We start from the raw sequence: 24044 nt of genomic DNA, 5'->3' as shown, positions 1-24044 counted from the left end.
TCCTTCCACCTTTCTCTGAAGACTCACATCACTCTTGGAATGGCTTACTGGGCTGATTGACATGGTAACTGTTTTGTCAGGCTGCTGTTTAAGGCCCTCTGACAGTAGCTCCCTCTCTTGTGTTGTGTACTTGGTATGTTGCTGCTTCTTATCTGTACTTTTCAGATCAGATGTTTGGGATGTGAAGGAGACACATCAATGCTTATGACATTGGAGGGGGATTTTTAACCTTTTTATTTGGTGGTATGAAGTACTCTGCTAAGGAGGATACGAATTGGTTAAAAGAGAATGAAAACCTTAAGCACATTAATGCTAGGTTTTGCTGTGGGGTGTGCGTGTAGGTTTTTTGGGGTCTTTTTCATGGTTTGAGGGGTTTTTGTTGTTTTTTGTTTTGTTTGTACATAGCTTTTGTTGTATTTGTAGCACTGGTGTGTTGTTTGTTTACCTATCTGAAATACCTATAAATAGGTGCCTTTTTTCAGCCCTATTGTATAGCACTGGTCATGCAGCAGCAGTGTTTTAACATGGTAAGAAAAGACAAGCTGTGCAGTTCTGACCAGCCCTTGAACATGACTGATTAGGCTAAAGGGTTTTTCTCACTTCTGTTCACACTGGGAATCTCTTTATTGCTGTTGTTGCAGCTCCAAACTGAGCACTGGGGTAGATCTGCCTGTCATGAAGTTTTGGCCTGTCCTGAACAAGGGCTGGCAGTGGTGCCATAAATAAGCTTTTGCCAGCTGAAGCAGTGAGCAGCTCTATACAATATGAATTATTATTGCACAGATGTAAAGAATTAGTCCAGAACCTGAAGAGTAAGTTTAGTAGGTCAGAAGGAAAATACATCAGATTTGTGTGGTTTACAAAATCATTAGAAATGCAACATAGTTCAGAGAATTCACATTGATTCAGTTAAATAGTGATACCCTTTAATGAAAGGGCAGTTCCTAAGTTGCAGAGTGAAGGGTTTAAAGGAGAACTCTAGGTGAAGGGAGTAAATTCTCTTTTTCGTCCTTGTGGTTTGTTTACAGCTTGTATTTCTGCAAACAGGCAGTGGTGCAGCACTGTTTTTTTTCAGGTCTGCTGCAGGTGAGCCACTTGTATCTAAGGAGAGGGAAAGAAGACAGGTAAACAAAATAGGATGTGATTGCCTAGTGGTATATCTCATTAAGTCCTTAGCAGTAACTAGGAAAATTCTCTGGGAAATGTTTAAGGAATAAAATAAATAATCAAAATATGAAATATTTTGTTGATGTTTAGATGATTTGGAACATGTAATTACCTATCCAGAAATGTAAGTGTTCCAGACAAAAATGTATATGGCTTTTCAGCTAATTAATCTAGAAGTTGTATTTTGTTATCCTATGTAGGAGTTGGTTATGAACTAAGAGTTATGTCAAGATTCCTTGGTGACACTTGGCAGCATTTTAGAAATTATGTGGAATAAGTGGGTTTTTTAAGTAGTGAGTTTCTTGTTGGAGTTGCTTGTTGAGTCAGTAAAGCCTACACTTGGGATATTTGTGTATTTGTTACTGCAACCTCCTAAGGCCTCTAGGGAAATGACAAAGTAATTCAGGACTTTGGCCTGTTCATACAACCTCTCAGTGTCTCCCCTCCTGTTTTCTGCATGGGGAATACCCACCAGAATTCAGGATATCACCCCTTGTTCAGGTACAATGTGTGGTGGGGAACCATTGTGTGTATGTAGCTCTGATCAGCTGGTACCGATGTGCAGGGCTCCCAACAGCTGCCCCTTTGCATTTCACTCTGTATAAAGTTGAAGAAAAATTAGGTATGGTCTATCTTTGGGAATGGTTCCAAAAAATGTGGTAGCTGCTTTTGATACAGAAATTATTAAGAGCAAAATCTGTGTTTGGTTTCTTAGGCCGAAAAGAAAGATCAAATAAGGTATTTCATAGGAAAAACAGTTTTGGAGCAATTTCTTGGTGAATGCTGTTTTCCATGTAATATCAAGTGCAGTAGGGCTACTGGCAGACTTAATGAGATGATCAGAGTAATTTACACCAGAGCAGTTTATGTAATTGTTTACAGTCACTCCTGCATTAACTACTGTTGTGGTTTAATATGCTCCTTCAGGTTTTCACCCTAGTCCTTATCCAAACTATTTATGGATCCAAAGTATTTAATGAGTTGCTGAAAACTGTCACCAAGGGGAATTATTACCAAGATGACTGTTTCCTTCATGATTCTTTTTGATGGATGTTTGGTACTGTTACTAAACTTAAAAACAGATCAGAGATACAAATATAGTGATACACAGCTTGTGGCAGAGTATGGAGGGAAAAGTCCAACTCAGTTGTGTCATTCTTTTGCTTCTCTATTTGACTATTTAAGTAATCTTTGTGGTACTTTGCAGGTAAGGATGATGAGTTCAGAATGAATGTCTTACAGTTCTGTTATTATATGCAGGAGTTTTTTCTGCCCCTGAAAAAATCTGGGTTTTTTTTCCATATGTATTAAGTGGATCAAATAAGTCTAAAGCAGTTTGAATTTTTTTTCATTACTTAGGCAGCCTGCAGTGAAAGATCAGGTGAAAGAACAGATGTTCTTAACCACTAATTTTGGCTAATTGTTTCACATACATGCTGTAGAAACAAACATGACTCAGATGAAACTGCTGTTCAGAAAGGAATGTATTTTGTTATCCAAAAGGAAATTATCTTGACTGAGCTTTTAATTGCCATTGCATCATATTAGTACACTTAGGGCTGTTGAAACATGGACAACATGGTTTCAGGACTCAAAATTAAAGTGGGGAGTGGACAAATTGTCTTGAGCCAAAGGATATCTTTCTCTTGGGAGGGTGACAAACTCACTTCAATTATACAATGTAAAAATAGTAACTGCAGAGTTCATCCACACACATTTAGTCTATTTGTACGAAGCTTTTATTAGAAGATGATGTATCACAGGTTTTTGTTGTTGTATTTTTGTTTATTTTTTCCTTCTTTTTTGTTAAATCCTCATGCGGTAGATTATATTACTAAAATAGAATAAAAGGAATGCTTGAATGGTGCATTTTTGAAGTCAAGGAAATAGGTAAAGATGCACAGTTTTCCCCAAGGTGAAAGGGATCTAGGCATTTCAGAGCTTTGTGAACTTGGATTGTACAATTGTGTCCAGGGCAGGGGCAGCATGAAACATGGTCTCTGGCATGGCCTTTACACGATAATTTTATTACTAGTTTTAAAGAAGTTTTTGCCAGTTATGGATGGTGTTGATGAGGATGCTGAGTAAATCTGAGATTGAGGCATCTTGCCCTTTGGAAGCTGAAAGCACCCTAGTTCATTGTTGAGGAAAATGTTTGTCAACAAAGTGTCTAAACATTTTGAACCTCATAATTTTCTTATTTAAAATATAAATGTTTGTTTAATCCAAACTCAGACACACTTGATAGCAGTTACAGAAATAATTATATTTGAAACTTGCTAATTGCAAATGTCCAGACTCAGGTGTTTAATCAGCTGCAGATGGTGTTATCTTATTAACAGGAAGTGCACTTAAATCACTTCATGCTCATGCTGCTCCTGAGACCTGAGTCACACAGGTTGGTACTCAGGCTCTGGCAGGACTCTTCTGAGATCACTTTGAATCTTCCTCCTATCTTCCTGATGGAAAGAAATCGCCAGTGAATATTTTTCAGTACAGGTGTTTCCCAATATCCTACTGATCTTTCAGCACGTGGAGATTCCCCGTGAAGTATCCTGTCTGCTTTGGGAAGGCAGAAGGGTTGTCTGGTTTTTCTGGTGAAACCAGTTCCTGCTATTTGCATATGCAGCTGATCTCGACAACAGAACTGAGGCCATCCATCCAAAGCGTCACCACCCAGCTAGGTGCGCAGAGACAGCTACTTATCCTAGCGAGCAGCCTGGGCTGGCGAAATGACTGTAAATGCAGCCTCATTGTATTCAATTATCTTCTCCTTTCAGGCTTTCAAATTTAAATCCCGGTGATTAAAATGCCCTGAAATGCGTTTTTTCTGTTTCTTCTCTCAGCTTGTTCAGTGCGGTTGTGCTAGGATAGGGATCTTTCTTTGCTGCTCTTGAATCATTAGCTCTATATTCTCTGCCAAGTGTTCAAGAGGATTTGGCCTGTAGGAGGCAGGGCCTTCAGTGGGTGATGTGGATGCAGCACAGAGACAGACACCTGCCTCTTCTCCTGGAGCTCTGGAACCGCCTGTGTGTTGTGATAGCTTCTAGGGATGCCGCCTTGCAGCTGGGCATGGGCGGATGGCGCCTTGCACCAAAGAGGGGCTCCACAAGCCTCTCGTGGCTCTAGTGGCGCATGGTCTGTGCAGGATGAAGCTCCTGTGCAGCCTCCTCCTCCTTTCTGTAGTCCTCCTTGCTTCCAGAAAAGCTGCTGACACAAACAGCATCCAGAGCCTGACTTCATGTAGTTAGTTGCAGAAATGTAGCAGGCAAGGCTAGGTAAGGCAAATGGAAAGGGACAGACAGCCTAAAGAAAGCCTGAAGATGTGTGTGTGCTGTTCCCCTCTCAGATCAGGCAGAGATCTGCTGGGCATGCAGAGCCCTATGTCCCTTGCCTCAAAGTGTCTGTTCAGCGCCTGCAAAGAACCAAGCTCTGGGTGTTTTGCAGAATAAACCCCCTATAATTCCGTGAGGTTATAGAGTGGTACGTTTATTCTGAGCCCAGGGCACATGGGGGATAACTCCTCCAAAAACATGCACACCTGCTTGAGCTATCAAAGGGTTTATATGCAAGTAAGTTATACATATTTATTTTTCTTTCATGCATAAACAGTTTCTTAGAGAAGGCAGGGTTATTATAATAAGTCTCAAGAACTGATTTCCATTTTCTCCACCTCATGTCACTCCTTCTTGCACTTGCACTGTTCCTCCTGGTAATTTAGGGTAGTGGTCTTTAGGGGTCTTTAGGGATGAAGTAAGGCATCTTCCTCCTGTGAACTTTTTACCTTTTGCTCAAAACTGCTTCAAACCGGTCTTGTTAGCAACTTTTGCTGGTCTAATTGGACTTATCTTGTTCTTTTGACATGTTTTCTGATTTATCATGGGGTATCCAGGCTGTTTTAATTGGCCTTAGCCTCTTGGTATTGCACCTTCAAGGAGAGTGAGTGAGTTTTGCTACATGTTACACAGTGAACTTCATATTACTAAGCATATTCCATGATAAGTATAAAAGCATAAGTAAAATACGAAAATAAGTATTATCATTAGTCCTAGGTAAATAAACATAAAAATAGGCATAAACAAAATGAGCATAAGTAGAATAAGCATAAACAAAATAAGCATCGTAAGCCCTAAGTAAAATAAACAAAGGCCCCCCCTTTCCGCTTCCCCCCATCATGGGCAGGTGGTGAAGGAGTGAGTGGTAAGTACTCATTTGGGGAACATGGGTGTGCATTAAGCATGCCCTGCTCTCCTGTTGTAGTTTGGATGTAAATTCTCTCCCTGCCACTAACTCCCCAGTTAGTTTTGTTAACTAACTAGTTAACAAAAGAAATAGTTAACTGTTACTAATTCCTTCTTGATCGTTTTGGGTGGGACATCACATAGCTCTGGGGGAAGGTTGGAGCTGCGTGTGCTGGCTGTTGAAGAGAAAACTTTTCTTCTCCTCCTCGCTGCTCCTGTGGAGTAAACGACTTTTTTTCTTGCCACTGCTGTTTCTCCTGGTTTCGGCATTGGGGCCTCGGTCGCGCTCCGGCCTCACCATTGCCGGCAGTGTCACTGCTGCCCATCCCACCGCGGCAGCGACCCGAGAAAGAGGAGTCGCTGCTGCCTTTTGGGACACGCTGCAGCTCTCCGTCCCCAGCTTTCCTTCTTCGTTTGGGACAAAGGACAAGGAGAGAGAGAGAATTCATCTGAGTGCTCACCGCTAGTCTCTGCCTCGCTGGGAGGACACTGAGAACTCACCCTGCAGCTAGCCAAGGTGTGACACTGACACTGTCCATAAATATAGCTGCCCCAGGAGGAGCCTACCGTTTTGGGGCTTGTTCTCTTTTGTTTTTACTTGTGGTGTTGGGGGAGTAGTTTGCTCTGATCTGTTCACAGTTATATCTATATCTACATATATATGTGTATATATATATCCATATATATATATCCATTTTCTAATTAAAGTTCCTTTTCTTAATTTTTCTTAATTTTTTATTGTGGAGGAATCCTCTCCTCTGCTTTTTGGTAAACATTTTGGTGTCTCCCCTCAAACTAAGTCATCTCCTCCCTCCCGTGCTCTGGAGCTCACAGTGAGAAGGTCTCTAGCACAGGCTTGACTTACAAAGTGTGGTGAGTCTTGAGAGAGAGTAGACTTGTGTCCATGCCAAGTTACCAGGTGTAGACGTACTCTGGGACTGGTCCATGGACTGTAGCCATGCAGAGAAGAGGAGCACTGAACATTAAGTGCTCCTTTTCAAGTGATGTTTCCGTGGTGATAGTGCTTTCCTCTGCTGTTCTCCTTGGGACTTCTGCGAGGTTGAAATGTTCAATGCTACTGCAGTCTGTCTCCCCAAATGCATTTTGATGGTGGTGGTGTTAGGTGGGAGCTGGGCAGCTCTAAAGTGTGTCCCTCCCCTTCTTAACTTTTCTTTGACCACTTGCTGCAGCATTTGTGTGCCAGGCTGGTGTGCTTCAGCCTGTTTTCCAAGCTGACATGTGAGCAGAGGCTGGCAGAGCACTAGCTGGCTCTGCTGGATGGTGTCCAGCACCAGCTCTGAGCAAGTGGGTGAGAGAGCGGGGAGCTCTAGAGGCTTTGGCCAGGGATTTGTGTGGTTTGGAACAGCCTGCAGGCAGCGAGAGGAGGAGGTATGTGTAGGGGGGGAGTGTGTGTCTTCTGACTTTGCATTAGCTTCATGCCTCAGTCAGTTTTAGTCTGAAATGGCGCATATGGTTTGCTCCGCACTGTGCACGTCAAACTTGAGATCTTATCTCCAAATCAGACTTGTTACGAAAGTGCATTGGCTTCACTGTTAAAAATGCTTTAGAACACTTATTTGCAGAAAGTACTGAATACTACTGCTCCAGAATAAGCAGGGGAAATTCTCAATCCAAACTTGTTTTTCTGGGAACAGGCTGTAATGCTGCTAATGACAAGAGGCTTTCTTATCATTGATAAGAAGTTTATTGGCTTGTTTCTGAGGCCCCTTGATGGAGTAGCTTCAGCTGAACCCTATTCCAATGAAATGTGAAGTTGAGCTGATTCTGGTGGGAGAAACTTGGGAGAGTTCCAAGTTAAAATACTATATTATAACATTCTTCCAGATCTGTTCTAATTTTGGTTTTGTTTTTTGTTTTGTTTTTTTCAAAGAACATTAAAAATGTAATTTTTAACAGGTTATGCAACTAAAAGTTCTCAGAAAAAATACCTTTATATTGTTCAACTCTTTAAGTCTTTGAGTTTTCTTTCTGCTTGGGCAGGATGCCAAATTTTAAAATTCTTCACAAAGTTCTTTTGTTATAATTACATAACCTGATGTTAGCAGCACAGTATTTCTTATCATGCTAAATTCTCTTGTCTGTCAAAATTGTAATTGTGACAGCTTTGATTGTGGATTTTCTAGGCTGTTTTCCAAGCTATGCTCCAACATGATTTGATATTTGTACTTATATAGATGAAGCTCAAGTGTGAGACCTTCCTTCCTGCTCTTGGAAGGGCAATGTGACTGCTGAGGTTCAGGAAACAACCAGGCCTTTTGTGAGCAGGATTCCAGTTCAGCCAATTCACTGGAGAAACAGTTGCAATCTGGCCTCCCTGGTCAGTAGTTGACTAGAACTTCTTTCCAGAAAAACAGACTTTGACCATGTGTCAGGTCAGCGATGGCCTGATGAGTCTGGTGTCCACAGAGGAGCAGGTGAGAGCTGGGATATTCTTGTGGGACACTGTGCTTTTGACATACTATACCTGGTCTTTAAAATAAAATAGTCTCCCTTTCAGAAGTACCTAATTCAGTCAGTTTCGTGACACTGGGTGTCAGAATTTTTCTTAAGTGGGTGTCCAGCATTTCAGAAGATCTCCATAATGAAATAGTTCAGAGGAGTTTTTCTACATGGATTTTTGGAAGCTACTGGTGTTAGTGGTAAATACAAGTCTGTCAAACATTTTCAGTGTGCCTGCCTGTGCGTCTGTGAAAACTAGTTAATAGTAGCACATATTTAGGGGCACTAGGGACTCTGTCTTTAGCCTTGTTTATTGGATCTCATAGGCTTTAAAAAACAAAACCCACCTCTCACGCCCCCAGCCCCCCACCCCCCCAAAAAAAAACAAACGACAAAACAAATCCTAGGAAGACACAGTAGCCAATGACCTGCATTTTAATAGCCCTTTGCTGAAACTTTATATACTGTATTTCTAACAGAGGAAAGACAGTTTCACCGAAATTCTACAGGATGCTCCTCTGCCTGTGCACAGATGCCACTGAAGGAGAAGTGCCATTGGTTTGTTTTCTGCTTAGTCACTAAGAAGTGTTAAAATCTTTCTCCTTCAGCCTCTGCAAATAAGAGAGGAGGCTGGGCAACAGAAGTGGGGATGTAATGAACCTAATGCTAGCAGCCCTGTGCTTATGAGACTCCCCTCTCCAGAGTTACTGGTGAAGAGAAAAGCTTATAATTAATGTAATTAAAATAGTCCTAGCTCCCTAAACTCCTCTCCCTCCCACTGTGGCTCTGGCCTTGTTTGCATTTCCATGAGAGCATGGGAACTTTTGGAAAGCAGGCTCCTAAGGAGTGCAGTGGCTGAACAAACCCTGGCAACAGTTGCTTGGTTTCTTTTTAATTTTTTTAATTGGTTGACAGGCCTCCAATGCCCTATGAATTAAATACAATATGTTGATCAATATGTGTGATCAAATACCTCTTTTTTTGAAACAAAACAAAACAAAAAACCCCAACCCCCACCCCCTTAACCCCCCCAAAACAAACAACAAAAGTGAACCAAAGTGTACAGTGTACTGTACACAGCACAGTAAGTCACCCTAAGTAATGTGGTGCTGCTGTTCACATCCTGTGAGTGGTTCTTGCCCTTTGTGAGTTTAGTGTTTTTGTCCTTCAGGAGAAAGAAAAGATCAGTAAGTCCCTGCTGGTAAATCTTTTGAGTACTCAGTGATTGAAAGTTCTTCCTAACCCATTTTTTTTCTATGGTTCTGTCAGGAAATGGTTAGTGAAAATAGATCACTGTAACAGAGTGGATCTAGATTGTTTACTTGTGAAAGGGTATACAGAACGACTCTGACACTTCCAAGGTACAGCCTCGTGCTTGTTTTCAGAAGAAATGGAAAACTGTGCCCTGTAACTGCAGAAAGATAAGGGAGACTGATAGTCACATGGATCTAGGCTTTCACTGTGATTTTGTGCCTAAAAGCAAATGTGAGTCAGATTTGTGTGTTTGTGTGACTCCTGCAATGCTATACGTAGCTTTCCAGAAGGACATTGAAAATAGGAGGGGATTCAGAAAAACTGCAAGAATAAATCTGAAAAAATAAAATCTTTTTGCTATTATATTTGAGAAGCTTAATCACTACCTCAAAAGAAGATATGGAGTAACTTGCTCACAATCCAAAACTAATGCACAAAGTGAGGATAAGATTGATAAACTAGATGAACTATCCATAGCTAGGATGAATATTTCCATCAGGAGTGACTTTTAATTAAAAAAAAGGTAAAAATTATATATTATTCTTTGCCAAAGGGAAATTTGATCATTACAGCTCTGGTTTTAAAGTAGGAGAGCTGTGGCCTCCTTGTTATAGATTAGATGGATGGTCACAATGAACTTTTCTGGACTGAAGCAATTGCTGCAGTGGGATCCATCTCTCTCTGATGGAAAGACTTGTCAGCACTTGGCACCTTTTACAGCAGAGAGACCACCATCTCAGTGTGCCATGGGAGTTCTTCTTGTGTTTATAGGTAAGTATGGCTGAACTCATTTTAGGGTATGTGACGTGTTTTACTCTGCTGAATGAGGCTGTTAACTTGGTTCCACCTGTCCTACTGAGGCTTTAGTCTCACTGAAAGTGGGATGTTGGTATGTTTTGGTTTGGGTTTTTTTGGTTGGTTGGTTGGTTGTTTTTGGGCTGATTTGCTTCTTCCTCCCTTATCAGGTAAGTTTAAAGAGTATTTGCAGTACAAAGTAGTCTTATATAAAAATCAAACCTCCTCTCTGACTGTGTGTTCTTCTGAAGGCTGTTTTCTTTTTCTTCTGATGTGAAGAAGGATTTTAGATGAATTTGAAGAGGGGGGAACACAATGCGTTCTTCAGTAGAAATGCAGGAGCTTTTGCCAGAATATTTAATATTTGTTTTAATGTGCTAGTGTAGGATTAACATGTACTTTCATCCTAATCTTACTAATATCTCCAAGTTTGTTTTTGATGTGTCTAAAACTTCATAGGAAATGACTGGTCAAGCTCCTTTGTCTTAGGGCAGTAGCATGTCAGGTGATCTTTAAGTGGGGTTTAGAGAATAGTGGCATGGATTTACATACTTGTAGACAGAGAAGTAAAGCCATGTGTTCATGGGCCATATTTTGCTACTTAAGTGAGGCTTCTGAGCATAAAAGAGGAGTAGGTCAGGCAGCTTGCTTATACACTTGTTTGATGCTGGTGCCCCAAGCACGTGGTGGTAACTGATACCAAGACTGAAGCTCAGTGGGAGACTTGTGTGCATCTCTTAAAATCAGGTGATGCCAAAGTTGTGCTACTGTGCTGGTGAGGTCAACTTACTGGTGATCTCAGCTGTTGTATTCATAGCTGCATGTCAAAACCATGGAACGCAATTTGTCGGGTAACTTGAGTTTTGTGGTTTCTCAGAACAAAGGGAAAACCCTAACAAAGTAAATGCAAAATTATTACTGTCATTAGTGATTGTTAAAAAATGTGCAAACCACTCTGCTGAGGTTGATTGACTATTTGCATGCTTAGTGATATGTGCAATCAAGTAATTTCTTAACGATTAGGATTTTTGCTGTACTCCTGGGAGAAGACGTAGCTTACTTTTCCTCTGCAGTTTGCTAAGATTGTTTGTAGTGGCCACACTTTGAAGATGTAAATATGAAGGGAAGCTGTTTGTTTGTTTGAGGTTTTTTTAAATCCTATAAATAACTCAGCTTAGTCCCATTTAGGTTTACTTTTTTTCTGGAACATGACTTTTTATAGTTGGACTGGTCCGTTTCTAAACAAGGCATGAGAATCACTTGGTTATGTGTCTCTAAGTAATACCTGGTTCTTATGTAACTGTCTTCAGTAAAAGGTTTTGTTTGTCACTGAAGATGGTTTTCTGTTTATGCAATTTTACAGGTTTCTGGTATATTTTGTGGCTTCAGATGGAAAGTCCTAATATATTGTTGGCTGGACTTAATTTTTTATGGTGATTAAATATAGCATAGCCATAAATGCCTAAGACTATCCTCAGGCAAAGTGTTGCCTGATGACTTATAATTAAACCTAGAAATGTGTATGTGTTAAAAATGAATTGCTATTTTCATCTCTTAAATGTCATGCTACAACCTCATTTATGCCTTTTTCTTTTCTTTCAATATTTGATGCTAGAGTTTGTAACCCAGAGGTAGCAACCTGTTTCAAATGCTGCCACGTGTTGGACTTTATAGTAGCGATTATGAGAGATGCTGTATTCATAGAAATGTCTTATTTTCTTCACTTAAGGGAAATTGAAATTGCTAATAGTGTTATCGTTGTCCCTGTTGTTTCCCAAATCCATTGGGGGATTTCTTAATCATCAAGCCACATACTGAGTAGGTAAGAATTACAGATCTAGGTGAGCCTGTTTTCATGGAAAGTACAGAAAAGATAAGGTTAAAAAGTTTCAGTGTGCTCACTTTTTTTCCTACTGATTAGATAAGGATACAGAGCAGCCTCCGAATAAAGGTCCTAAGAGCTCAGTAGAAATCTACAATTAATAAGAGGATTTCTTATAGCCTGTTTGTCACTCATGACAACACTTCTAAATGCCAGCAAGGATTTCTCAGACAAGCTATAGCAGGTTTTGTGCTCTAGAAAAAAAACCTTTCTAAGTAAAACTCAGTATCTTGAGTTTGGATTCTTGGAGCTGTTGAACTGTCTGATTCAGGCACTAATATAAATGTGTCTATGATACAACAATGTTCCTATTCTCCTTCTGATTACTTTTGTCTCATAACCACAGAAGTGCTTAACTTCTGTGTAGCTCTTGCTTACAGCCTGTTAGAGAAACTACTTTTCTCCTTTAAAGCATTGCTTCCTAAATCATGGTTTCATAAATCAGACTTGGAGATTGTGAGTTTTCTTTTGCCCTCATGGCAGACCAGTTCTCTTATCACCTTCTATGCTGCCATTGTCACTACAGGCTCAGACTTCAGTCAACTGAAGTATGAGTGTAAACTACAGAATCTCTGGAACTACAAGTAGAAACTTTACAAGTGGGAGTTAATTTGTCATTTTCTTCCATGACTCTTTCCAGCATAATTAGAAAGAACTCAAGTTTCTTCAAAGCAGTGCAGCTGTTGAATGCCTGTTTTGGATGAGCAGTTAAAAGGTCTTGATGTGGCCAAGCCAAGAAACCACAGCCTGTCACCTGCAGTAGATGATGTACTCTCCAAGAACATTATTTTTATAACCTCAGAAATAACTGAAATGTAACCAGAAGTGTACAGCTTAGAGAACATGTTAAGCATATTGCCCTTTACCTGCACCCAAAACTCTCATCTTCAGTTTTCTCAGAAGGACAGGGGTGGATGTCTTTTCTGTCTGCATTCCTCACTGTCCTTTTGCATTACAATGCTCAGAATATTAGTGGACAGCAAATATGTACTCTTAACAGTGGTCAGACATAAAGACTTACCTTGCATTACCATGAATAAAATTTTTTTTAAGCTGAACTAAGTCAGGGCAACTTTGCTCTCTCCTGTATTACTTGCACATAAACATTTGACCTTGAAGGATCATTTATGTGTTCTTGTGGCCTAAAAGCTAAATTCTCAAGTGGAAGTAGATGACAGACCGTCATAGGATGTGAATGTAGGGGAGATGGTATTTGAGGAACTTTTGAACTGCAAGCAGCAGAAATGTCCTCTGGGAAAATAAGAGCAAAAATGTGAGAATCTTAAGGAGCTGGGAGCACTATTGGCTGTAGTTTATTAAAAGACCCTCAACCTGAAGATAAGCCTGTCTTTGTTCTGGGATTGTTTTGATGAAAAGCACAAACGTAGTGAATGTTTAGCAACCAACTAACATGCAGCAGGAGTGTGTCAAGAGTAGATTTTTTTTTATTTTAACAAAACATCCTGCAAGGTTACACAGTCAGAAGTGGTTCTTTGCCTCCTTCCTTCTCCTGTGTTAAATGGACGGTCTCTAAAATTAGTGTCCAACATCTTCTAAGAAAAAAAGAAAAATGGCCCTGTTATAACTGCAAAATGAAAAATAGGGCTTTCACAGCAGACCATTTTCTGGAGAATGTACTGAAGCTCTTCATTTGAATGGGAGTGGAAACATTTGTTTATAAGAATGAGTTAAAAGTCCATCAAGATAGTTTGCTGTGAGTTTGCTGTCTAGTTTGAATCTCAAATGAATCATAGAAATAGGGATCCCTAAATATGGGGTGAAATGTAGAACAGATCAGACAATCAAGAAGTGATGGTGGTTGCTGCTATTTGTGCTTACTGAAGGTAATTATTACCTTTATTCCTACTGCTGTAGTTACGGCAACTGGCAGAAAGTCCAGTGCATTGTAGTGTTCCTGCAATGGTGCTCCAAGTAGACATTGGTGTTCTAGGTTGTGTCCTTGTGTCTAGCTGGTGGCCTACATGAGGGCTTGATGTGCTTTCTCACCTCTGTGTTATGGCCTTGCTGCCTCTTCATGTAGCCTGTGCTAGAATATTTAGCCCCAGAAGGGCTCTCATCTCCTTATGAGTGGAACACGTTGCCATTGTACAACTGGAATGCCTTGTAATTGGCATCTGGCCTGATACAGGGATTAGTTTGGCCCATGCTGTCCTAAATACTCTTATATAAGCAAGCATAAAGTTACAGTGATGATCACATTTAGATACCACCTATTCTTTATTGCTCTTTTGATGTTCATTTGTTCTTCGAGATAAAATTACGCTTCCAGTATGAAGACAGTTGATGGCTGAAAATAAATCTGTTTGCATAACCTTTTACTGTTCTTTATTGCAGCTCTCAAGTTCCACTTACAAATATAGGAGTGAGGAATTCAAGAGACAGTTTTCTCATCTGCCAGACTCAGAGAGACTCATAGTAGGTAAGACATAATCACAGCAAAAATCCTTGTCTTCTGGCTGATAACTCCAGATTGCAGTAGTGTCAAAGCATTTTGGTTTTGTTTTTTTTTTTTTTTATGGCAAATTCTAACTATAGCTGATAACTGTCTCTAAACTAGCACCAGATACCTCCAGGGAAAGTCAGGTCCATACTCCTCTCCTGTACTACCTGCTTTGTGAAAATGACAGATTTGGTTTGGGGATTGAGAAGTGAAGGAGAGGATGGAATTCATCTAGTTACAGGATGGAAACCTTTTAGATTTTTCCTGATTCTACTTTTTAGTGTATTTTTAGGCAAAACCCATAGTGGAGATATGACTGTCTGACAATGGACAAATTAAAAAGGAAAATCATTGTGCAAGGTCAGGGTGGGAACTGAGCACGTGAACTTTACATACATGCATTGACAGGCTTGTGTGATGCTAGTGTGATGAAAAACAGAGGTAAAACTAAATCCTGAGAGCTCTGAATTTGTTTTATGCTCTTTCCAGCATGGGCAACCAACTTGGTGTACCTCTTGCACTGTCATAACCTTTTATTTTCTCTTCTGTGAGTGTCTGAGTCCTCTCTCTTATTTTAAAGAAGCAGTTACTTATGACAGTCAATTGCTGTAGAAGTTGGCAGAGGAGGGAATGATTCCACAGTTGTAAGGGTTTGAAGCTTGGATACAAAGGTAAGGGATGTTGTTTCAGAGACCCTGTTAAGTAGGTAGACCATCCTTAGCAAAAGCTTTGCCCTTGTTCCCTGGAACTAATACCCTTGCCTAGGCACCTTGATTAATATGACTTCTGTGACTGAGTGACACAGTGGGTGTTTGTAATTTAAAAGACTATTTTTTCAGATGAATAGGAGAGGAAAGAAGCAGGTGTCAGAATATCAAACTGTGGTGCATAATATCTCAACACTGATAGGTTCCTTTTGAGCTCCAGTTCCCTGATTCACTCCACTGCAGAAGCCAAAGAAGGCAAATATGTAACCCTGCCTCCTTTGGATACAGTGATGAACTTTATTCCCTCCTTTATCATGTGCCTTCACTGTATTGTTTAACAAATGCACTGTTCAAGAATTATTTTTATAAAATGTGGCATTGTGATGGTTTAAATTAATCTTTCATTTTATGCAGCCTATAATGAACGGAATATTTAGAGGCTGCCAATGTATGCTCCAAGTGTGCAAGTGACAGCTCTGAAACAGTTAAATTCCTGTGTCTCTTCCCAGCCTCAGAAGGAGGCAGTTATCCTCTGAAATGCCTTCTGAATTTTTAAAATACTTGAGTACTGAAGTAAAACAGAAGAAAAGGTTATTACTTCAAAGCATTGTTTTGATGTTTCTCCTTACACTTGATTGATACAGAAAGCCATGGAGCAAACTCTGAAGCAGTTTCAAAGAACACACTGCCTAGGACTTAGAGAAAGTAATGGGTTGATCTTAACAATTTAGCACCTGCTCCATCAGAAGCAAAGTCACTGCTTTTATATAATTTTTTTTCATCCTATAAAAAACAGTGCTTCTTTGGGAGGACTTTTTGCATCCTCTAGGCAAAGAGCTCCTCCTGTGCTTGATGCAGAGAAACTTATTAGGCTTTACAGTGCTCAGAGAGGCCATTACTTGCTGCTGTTCATTAAAAGACTCGTAACTGCTCTTGTGCTTAACTTAGCACTTAAAAAGAAGCAACTATTCCACTGTAATGAGCACTGTATATAAAGATTGTAGGAAATACTATTTTCTTAAAATGAAAGGAATTACTTAGACTTTCTAAATTGGAATTTGGAGTGCCACTATAATTTCCCTGATAATATTGTTTACAAGTGGCATATTTAGTTATTGATTCTGAAAATTTAGAAGGAGAAATGCTGATCTCTCCCTTTTATGTAAGTAGATCAGATGGGGTTGCTCATCACTTGTCCACTGATGACCTTTATAGGTCTGAATCCCTCTTGCAAACATAGAAGTCAGATGCAAACTTCTTAGTAATGCTTTCCTCAACTCCTTAACCTCAAACTCCAGCTGCCTTCCTCTCTCAGCATTTTGGTATCTGATTTTTTGTTGAACATCCACTAGTTTAGATTTAAGTTCAGGTAGTTCTGTTTACAGTTATGTCTCTGAAGGTTTGTGTACATGCCTCATTCTTGTTGCAAGAAACTTTAATTCCACTTGATAATTTGAGGGGGGGGGGGGGGGGAACCCAAGAGAATTAAAAAAATATAATAAAAACTTCTGTAGATGTAGATTTAGCCTGAAGTTAGGGGACTGCTGAACCTCTTGGTACTTGAACAAGAACTTGAAGTATTCATTCTCTCATAGTACACAGAATCAAAATTCTGACTTGGACAATACCATACTTTTCAAAATAGCAATGCTATTTGATACCTCTGAAGTTAAAATCATTAATAGCCTGCATGAGTACATACATTTGGGGTATTTTCTGTATATAACCTTTAGGTTGGAGCTTCAAAAAGAAGTCTACTAGTACCTCTGAAAATTCCTTTTGTTTGAATCTTTAGGCTCTGAAATAGTGAGAGGTCTCTGAGATTTTTAAAATGTGCAACCAAATCCTGTGCTCTTATTCTTAATTAGCAGGTATCTGATGATGGGTAATTGCATTCCAAATGAAGCATGTTTCTTAATTGGGATGTTTGATGGAGAGACAGTATCACAAAAATGGCAGTCAGCTTCTGGAAATATCCTCTGCCTGAAGAACCAGATAGTTTCAAGATGCCTTTTAGTGTCTCACTCTGCAGATAGTTTTAGTTAGTGATAGACTGTTTAGTGGAAAATTATTATCTTACTACAACATATGAACTAGTGTTATGTAGGAGTTGACAGTATAATCTGTTATACTATAAAATGTTTGCGTATTCTGTTGTTTAGGCACTTTGAAGGTTGACTAATGAATACTCTCCCATGTGCTCCTGGTCTTGCCTGATACCTCTTCTCTGAAAGCATAGGATAATGTACAGGGGGTTGATACATGGAGTGCTGTCACCACACAGGTACTCCATCAGTGCTGGCTTTGGAGTGTTCCCAGGACAATGGTCTGGATGCAACCTAGTACAAGTCTGCCTTTGTAAACTTCTTAAGAGAGAAAGAAATGGCTTTTTATTAGGTTTTAATACCCTTGTGTCACTTTAGTGAACAAGTTTGAGTCAACTGTGCTGCCATAAATGAGTAACTTGCTCTTACTCTGTCTGCATAGATTATGCCTGTGCACTCCAGAAGGATATCCTGCTGCAAGGACGCTTGTATCTCTCTGAAAACTGGCTCTGTTTCCACAGCAACATTTTCCGATGGGAGACCACAGTAAGATCTCTTAGCACACTTCAATCCCACCTTTTCTTTGTCCTATGCTGTCCATGATATAGGGGTAGAGTTCCTCAAGAAAAGCTTGTCCTGTCAATCTCATCCTATAACTTTGGGCTGTATCCCTGAGTGGAGATGCAGATGCATTGCTCTGTAAAATGAGAACACCATTGGAGACATCCTCATGCTGAAGTAAGCCTGCTTAGTCATTCAGCATAGGAAGTTTAGGAAGCATGCTAAAGTTGATCTTTTATATTCCTGGGTGACAATTTGCCTCTCCTTACCAAGGAGAGTTACCCTATAAAGGAATGTAACACTTGATCTTCTCCTGTAAGACCAGGAGCAGGACACTATACATGGTGTTGCCTTACTCAAGAACTCTCCAGCACCGAGCTTCACTTGATTTAGTCTCACATGTAAATATTGGCATCTAAGAACAGTGAGAGGGAATTGATAAATGCCCTCTGCAAGTTCTTATATTGTGGTCTGTAGCTTTTGAACAGTGTGAGTGAAAGTAGGTCTTTGTGATATGTTGGCCCTCTATTTCTCTAAAAATTAAGTTAATGAGTTAATTTTTTTAACTCAAGCAGTTGTTGCATCTGCTGTAGAGCTTGCATAATGCAATGAATGAGAAAAGGAAGATAACTTAGCTAGTAGGTGATGGGTGTGTAAAAATGTTCTGTGAGCTGTGAAACTGCTCATACCTTAACTTATTCTCTTAAGTGCTCTGAAGTACCCAGGGCAAACAATAAAGAGCTGGTGTACTTAGGACAGTGAGGAGGTTCAGAAATATTTAAGTGTAAACAAAGCTTAATTTCATTAGATGTATTTGATGATTGACTATTTCTTACTTTAGGCTTGAAGTAAATTAAAAATAAACCCTTTGAAATGACACCCTTGCATATATAAACTGTTCAAGGACTGATTTTTTCAGGCAAAACAGCATATATCCTGGTATCCTGTTCCACTTGTCTAGGAGAGTGATATCTTCAGTGATAGCTTTGGTCAGAGCTCATCAGCTACAATGGTAGAGCCAAGTTTTGGGACCTCCTTAGCAGGCTGTGTTGCTGCAGAGAGAAAGTGAAGGACCTTTTGCACACAAGGGAAAAAAAGCAACATCCAGCTGTTGTATGTTCTTCCTTTTTTTCAGGCTGAATGGCAGTGCAGCCTTGCCTTCAAGGGAAGGGGTAGGCTAGATGGAAATGGCTTGTTGCAGCCAGTCAGACCATGCTGCTCTAGATTTCCAGCACTTATATACAAGGCAAGCACACCTAAGCAGGAAGATTTTCTTGCAGTGTCTGGACTGCAAATAAACCCCTGAAAATGGAATATACTGCAAACTTGTGTGAGATTGACAGAGACAAAAGACATCAGATAACAGACTATGTCCTCCTTTATGTCTAGCATACTGATTGGGCTTGGCTTTCAGATCTGTGGTTTTCATTTGATTGGGATTGTGGAGTATGGCCAGAGGAGTGGAGGGGAAGAAGAAAGAACCACTTTCTTCCCTAGTCTGAGTATGAAAGAGGAGGAGATTACTCTTAAGTTGCCGTAGCTTCTCCTTTGGAATATTTGCTGTTAAGCTTAGCAAGGGAAGACAGTAATTGTCTTTATGATCTCAACTAAAGTGCATCCCAGGGTTTAGGGTTAGAGTTCCTCTTGCATGTTCTGTAACTTTAAATTTTTAGTCTTAATAGTTAGTTTCAGTGTGTCTTATTAGATCTGTTTCTGCTTAGATATCTATTGCCTTGAAGGATATCACTTTCATGACAAAGGAGAAGACTGCTCGGCTCATTCCAAATGCCATACAAATAGCAACAAAAGGAGAAAAGGTGAAAAGCTATATTAAATATATTCTTGTTATATGATATTGTTCAGGACAGAGCACTTATTCAATTTTATATTTGCAGAAGTAACTTCCCTGTCAGATTTTGAATGTGATTTGGACTGACTTGGTGTTTTGGTCCCTGTGCATGTTAGTTTGATAATTCAGCTCTAGTCTGATTGCAGAATCCCTTAGTAGTGTTGATGCAGTAACCAGAAAGTAAGAGGCTTTGTCTCACTGTTTGAAAGGAAAGCCATTTGAAAACTAAAAGTTTAGGGCATGAATTCAGAATGTGTATTCTTGATATTAGAAAAATATCAAAGTCACTGGATTTAAAGTGCCCCTGCAAGAAAACTGCTGAAAACAAAAGGACTGTGGTGTTATGGGTTTCAAGTTACAGAGAAATTTACCCTAGAACATGCAGTTGTATGTGCTGGGAAATGAAGTTTGTGAGTGTCTATTTGAAAAACTAAAAAGCATGATGCAGTCTTCTTATGTGCAACATAGTTCATGATAGCTTGTCTGTAAATGCCTTGAAAATAATAATAATTCTTGCCTGGACACACAGAATAGCTTTCCACAGTGAATCTGGAGCTATTCTTTGTGAGGGAACTGTGATTCCTTATATTTAGCTGTTCCCTCTCAATTTATCCAGTATTAACTTTCATCAACAAGGAAGAAAGTCATCTTTACAAAAATAACTTTCAAATGGGAAATACTTTAATACTGTAAAGGATGCATCTCATTTGATCTAATATTTTAATTATTTTAATTTTACATAATCTCATATGAAAATGTTAGTAAGAGGAATATGTGACTAAAGGATGGAAGGAGCTGTGGCCTATAAGAAACAGGCATATGCATCTCTGATTTGTTTCACCTCCTGTTTGGAAGTGGGAGAAAGGTTTAAGGGTGTAGTTAGTTGAGGAGCTCTTCCTTTGTGTCAAGATAATCAGATGCCCAGAAGAGTGAGTATCTTTATTTACTATATGGACATTAGGAAACTGACTCTTATTTCTTGAAAGTGATAAAAAAGTGTGGAGTGTGAGGAATATTCACATTCAACAAACTCGGGGTAAAGGAGGTGCGCTGTTACTGAAAATCTTAGTATATTTAAGATAAAAGAAAACATAGGAAGCATTCTGGGATCCTTGAAAGTAGCTGCAAGTAATTTTTGTTTTGTTTTGTTTTTTACCTCATTTTCCCCAGTTTTTCTTCACATCATTCAGTGCAAGAGACAGAAGCTACCTCAGTATCTTCCGTTTATGGCAGAATGTGTTGCTGGACAAGGTAAGCTTGTACGTGTCAGTACCTTTTTGTAATGTAGGTAGATGTGTCTTGGGAGGATAAGAGACTTGAAGTTAGCTTTTTCTTTCTGACTTAAAATTCTAATCTGATGTTGTCCTTTGGTTCCCTGTACTTTACATCCCAGATAAAATTCTCATGTTTTCCTTCTCATATGGCCACTTAAACTCTGCTGTTGATGATTTTGTCTCATGTATAGTCTGCATATTTCTCGTCACTACCAGCTCAAGCATGTGTTACTAAATCAGCATGGACTTGCTTTACATTTCTGTGATTAATTTGTGGTCCAAAAGGCGAGAGACTTCCTCAGTGAAAACTTTTAAAAAAAAAGACCAAAACTCTCCTCCTCGGATAAAGTTAGCTGAACCTTCGCCAGCCAACTCATTACAATTCCTCTGACCTTGAATAAGTGCAACAAAGGCAGGCTGTATGCTATGGAAGTGTATTTTGGCAACCTCTGCTAGTTATTTTGATTTATATTGCAATTTGTGGATACTTAAGATCATCTTCTTTCTAAAAATGGACCAACACTGTTAACAGAGCATCACTAAGAAAGACAATTTTTGTAAACCAATTTCTTCCTGTTTGACTCTCATTGTTTAAATATTTTAACACAGTTGCAATTGCACACTGAAATATCCATATGTAACTGTGCTACAGTGGTCCCCAAAGACTTAAAGCCATTGCACTACTTATATGTAGTAGCTACATGTTTGTTTGGTTGGTTGCTTGGTTTTGGTTTTGGTTTTTTTGTTAGATTCATTTTAGGGCAGACTAAAGGCACTTGGTTTGCCTTGTTAGTGTATCTACTCTGTGACACTGAAGTGAGTGTCACAGAAAGAATGATTTTTCACTTCGGAGCACTGACTGAAGGATTAGATAAGAAAGCGGGAGGCATGGACTGCGTGTAAGATGAGCTGTATTAAGCCAGGAGGTTTTAGGGACTGGTGCATTTGAGTAGCTTGGGAACTATCCGTATTCTTTCTAGCAAATCTTGCTGTTAGCTTGCTTGCATCCTCACTGAAATATGTTAAATGGTAAGTCTGTTGTGAGGATTTCTGCTTGGGGCTCTCTGTTGTAACATGGAGCATTGCCATGAGGTGTATGTAGGGCTTTTTAATGTAGTATGTTGGGAACTACTTATTGAAATAGGATTTCTGTTAGGTTGAGCTCCTACTTCTGCAATGTAGTCATGACTTCTGATTCTCTGCTAGAACGTGAGTCCCCTGTCAGCCTACGTGATGATTCTTTGCTGGATCAGGCCTATAGTGGGGCACTGTGGAGCTGAAAGTAGAAACTGAAGTTGCTAGGGCTGGATACGCTGACTCCACTACGGCTGTCTAAGGAACTAATGCTAAAAGAGAGTCCTTGGTTTTACTGCAGTTTTACTGCTTTCTCCTCACCACCCCATGGCAGCGACAACATACACTGGAAAAATATCTTATACGTCTGAGGCCCTGGCATGATATGCAATGTTAAATTATGAAATAGAGTCATTCTGTTGTAATCTGAAGTATAACTCTGACTGCCGGTGTCACAGTGCTGGTTTGCGCCACCTGATGGTGAATAATCCCCAATTTTCAGGCTTTAGATCCAGGGGACTGGAATTGTGTTTGCTTCAAAATATGTCTATATTGAGGTGCTTTTTGGTGACTGGGATCTTCAACACTTCCTGGGCATAGATTTCGTGTTACAAGCTCTCAGCTCTGAAGAGTGACCTGTCTGCTTTACCTGATACACCTTAAGCTTTCACCACCTGCAGAACAACGTGGTGTGGTCAACATGCCCTTTCCCAGATCTCCATCTTGTGGCCATTCTGACTTGTACCTCTTGCGTACTGCATGTCCTAGATGGTTGAACAAGTAGTCCCTTGTAAAGTCTGCCTTTCTAGTGGAAGTGACTTGCACTGTGCAGGAAAAACAGTAAATGGTGACATGCTATTCTGTGCCTAAACTTATCCTTCAAAATGCTCTCCCCCAACTTTGCATCACAATTCTGATGGGACTCTTGGTCCCTTTTATAGCTGAGTTGTTATTCTCTAGCTCGTAACTTCTCCTTCAGACCTTGCTCAGATACAGCACTGTGTCTGGTGCCCTTCAGCTTTGGTTCTTCTGGTAATCAGTGAGTACCTTCCTCTTAAGATGGTCCTTTCTTAGGCTTTTTATTCTGTAAATGTCCATGTAAAGACTTCTTTCTTTCAAGGAAAATTCCACATTGTTTTTTTTTTTCTCCATCCCTATTGCAAAATGTGTGCCTTGCCATTGTTTTTTAAATGCTCCAGCATCATGGAAAATAAGGAGTCATTAATGCACGTCTGGAAGAGACATGACACCAGTCTTGATAAAACAGATAGCTGCTTCCATATCCACTGCAGCTTTCAATAATACATCGCTTTATAAAATCAGCTGAAAATCCTGTTTTGTAGTAGGCTTTCCAGATGAGTAAAACAACTTTTCTCTGGCTGCTATCAACAGTAAGAGCAATGCTATTTATACTTTTGCTTTATTTTCCTAAAGCTCATGGGTGTCAAATATCTCTCCAGTTTAAGGAGAAGGAACAAATTAAAATGTAATTAGACAGGTCATTCAAATCCCAAACAAACACAGCACTCCTTATTTCTAATGGAACAAGATCTTAACTTAATCGGTCTCAATTCCCATGAGTCCTCTTCCTTAGAGCTGGATTTACTTTCCTATTGTTCTTCATATGTTTTGCTGGGTAGAGATTTGCACCTGTCTCCAGAGACATTGTAGCAGGTAAGTCTAGATGTGTGAGAAGGGACCAGAATTTCTGATCAATTGGGCTTCTTGTGGCGGATGTCTACCAGGACAGCAGTTCTGCTTTCTCCACCACCTTTTCAGGAAGGTTGTGAAAAGAGAGATGTTTATTCGCACCTTAATAATAAGGGTCATTTTAGAGATCAGAGAGGGCTTGGTTTGATTTTGGCGTTCAAGTTTGGGCAGTTAGAGTGAGTTTCCTGTTTTCTTCTCCTGTTCTGCAAACAAGCAATCAGAGTTCTGTATCAGTGTGGGAATGTGGTTGATTGTCTCTTGGGTCTGCCTGTATAGCATATCTTGTTCTCATTTCTACATTTGTCTATAGGGGGTGAAAATCAGCAGCTTTTCTTCTGTGGCTGCCTGTAGTGTTGCTTGTGCCATGACACCGCTTTGGCTAGGATGAAGCAAAGTATTGATGTTTTATACTCTGTCTGAAAAGACAAAAATGTATTCCAGCTGCTTCTTGTAGCCTTTGTTTGTATACAAAGAGAACTAAGGAAAAACCCAGCATGGACTATCACCTTGAATGGGCAAAGTAATTCATGTTAAGATTCAGCCTTTCAAGCTTCAGAGCTTCTC

At 39.8% G+C, this 24044-nt stretch overlaps 1 protein-coding gene across 3 annotated transcripts in view; it reads left to right on the top strand.

Annotated features, from left to right (window-relative positions):
- Positions 1 to 24044, top strand: part of GRAMD1C (GRAM domain containing 1C) — a 62074-nt gene that overhangs the window by 14252 nt on the left and 23778 nt on the right. For all 3 annotated transcript variants that reach the window (XM_071560665.1, XM_071560655.1, XM_071560647.1), the window contains exons 3-6: positions 14155 to 14239; positions 17455 to 17558; positions 19295 to 19390; positions 20593 to 20673. In XM_071560665.1, coding sequence (XP_071416766.1) covers positions 14155 to 14239; positions 17455 to 17558; positions 19295 to 19390; positions 20593 to 20673 — 366 coding nt within the window. The remainder of the gene's footprint in view (positions 1 to 14154; positions 14240 to 17454; positions 17559 to 19294; positions 19391 to 20592; positions 20674 to 24044) is intronic.

Source organism: Pithys albifrons, chromosome 1 (genome assembly GCF_047495875.1).
Source record: "Pithys albifrons albifrons isolate INPA30051 chromosome 1, PitAlb_v1, whole genome shotgun sequence".
In the NCBI taxonomy this organism is placed as follows: Eukaryota; Metazoa; Chordata; class Aves; order Passeriformes; family Thamnophilidae; genus Pithys; species Pithys albifrons.
Note: the sequence above shows the minus strand (reverse complement) of the source record. Positions and strands in the feature narration are given on the sequence as shown.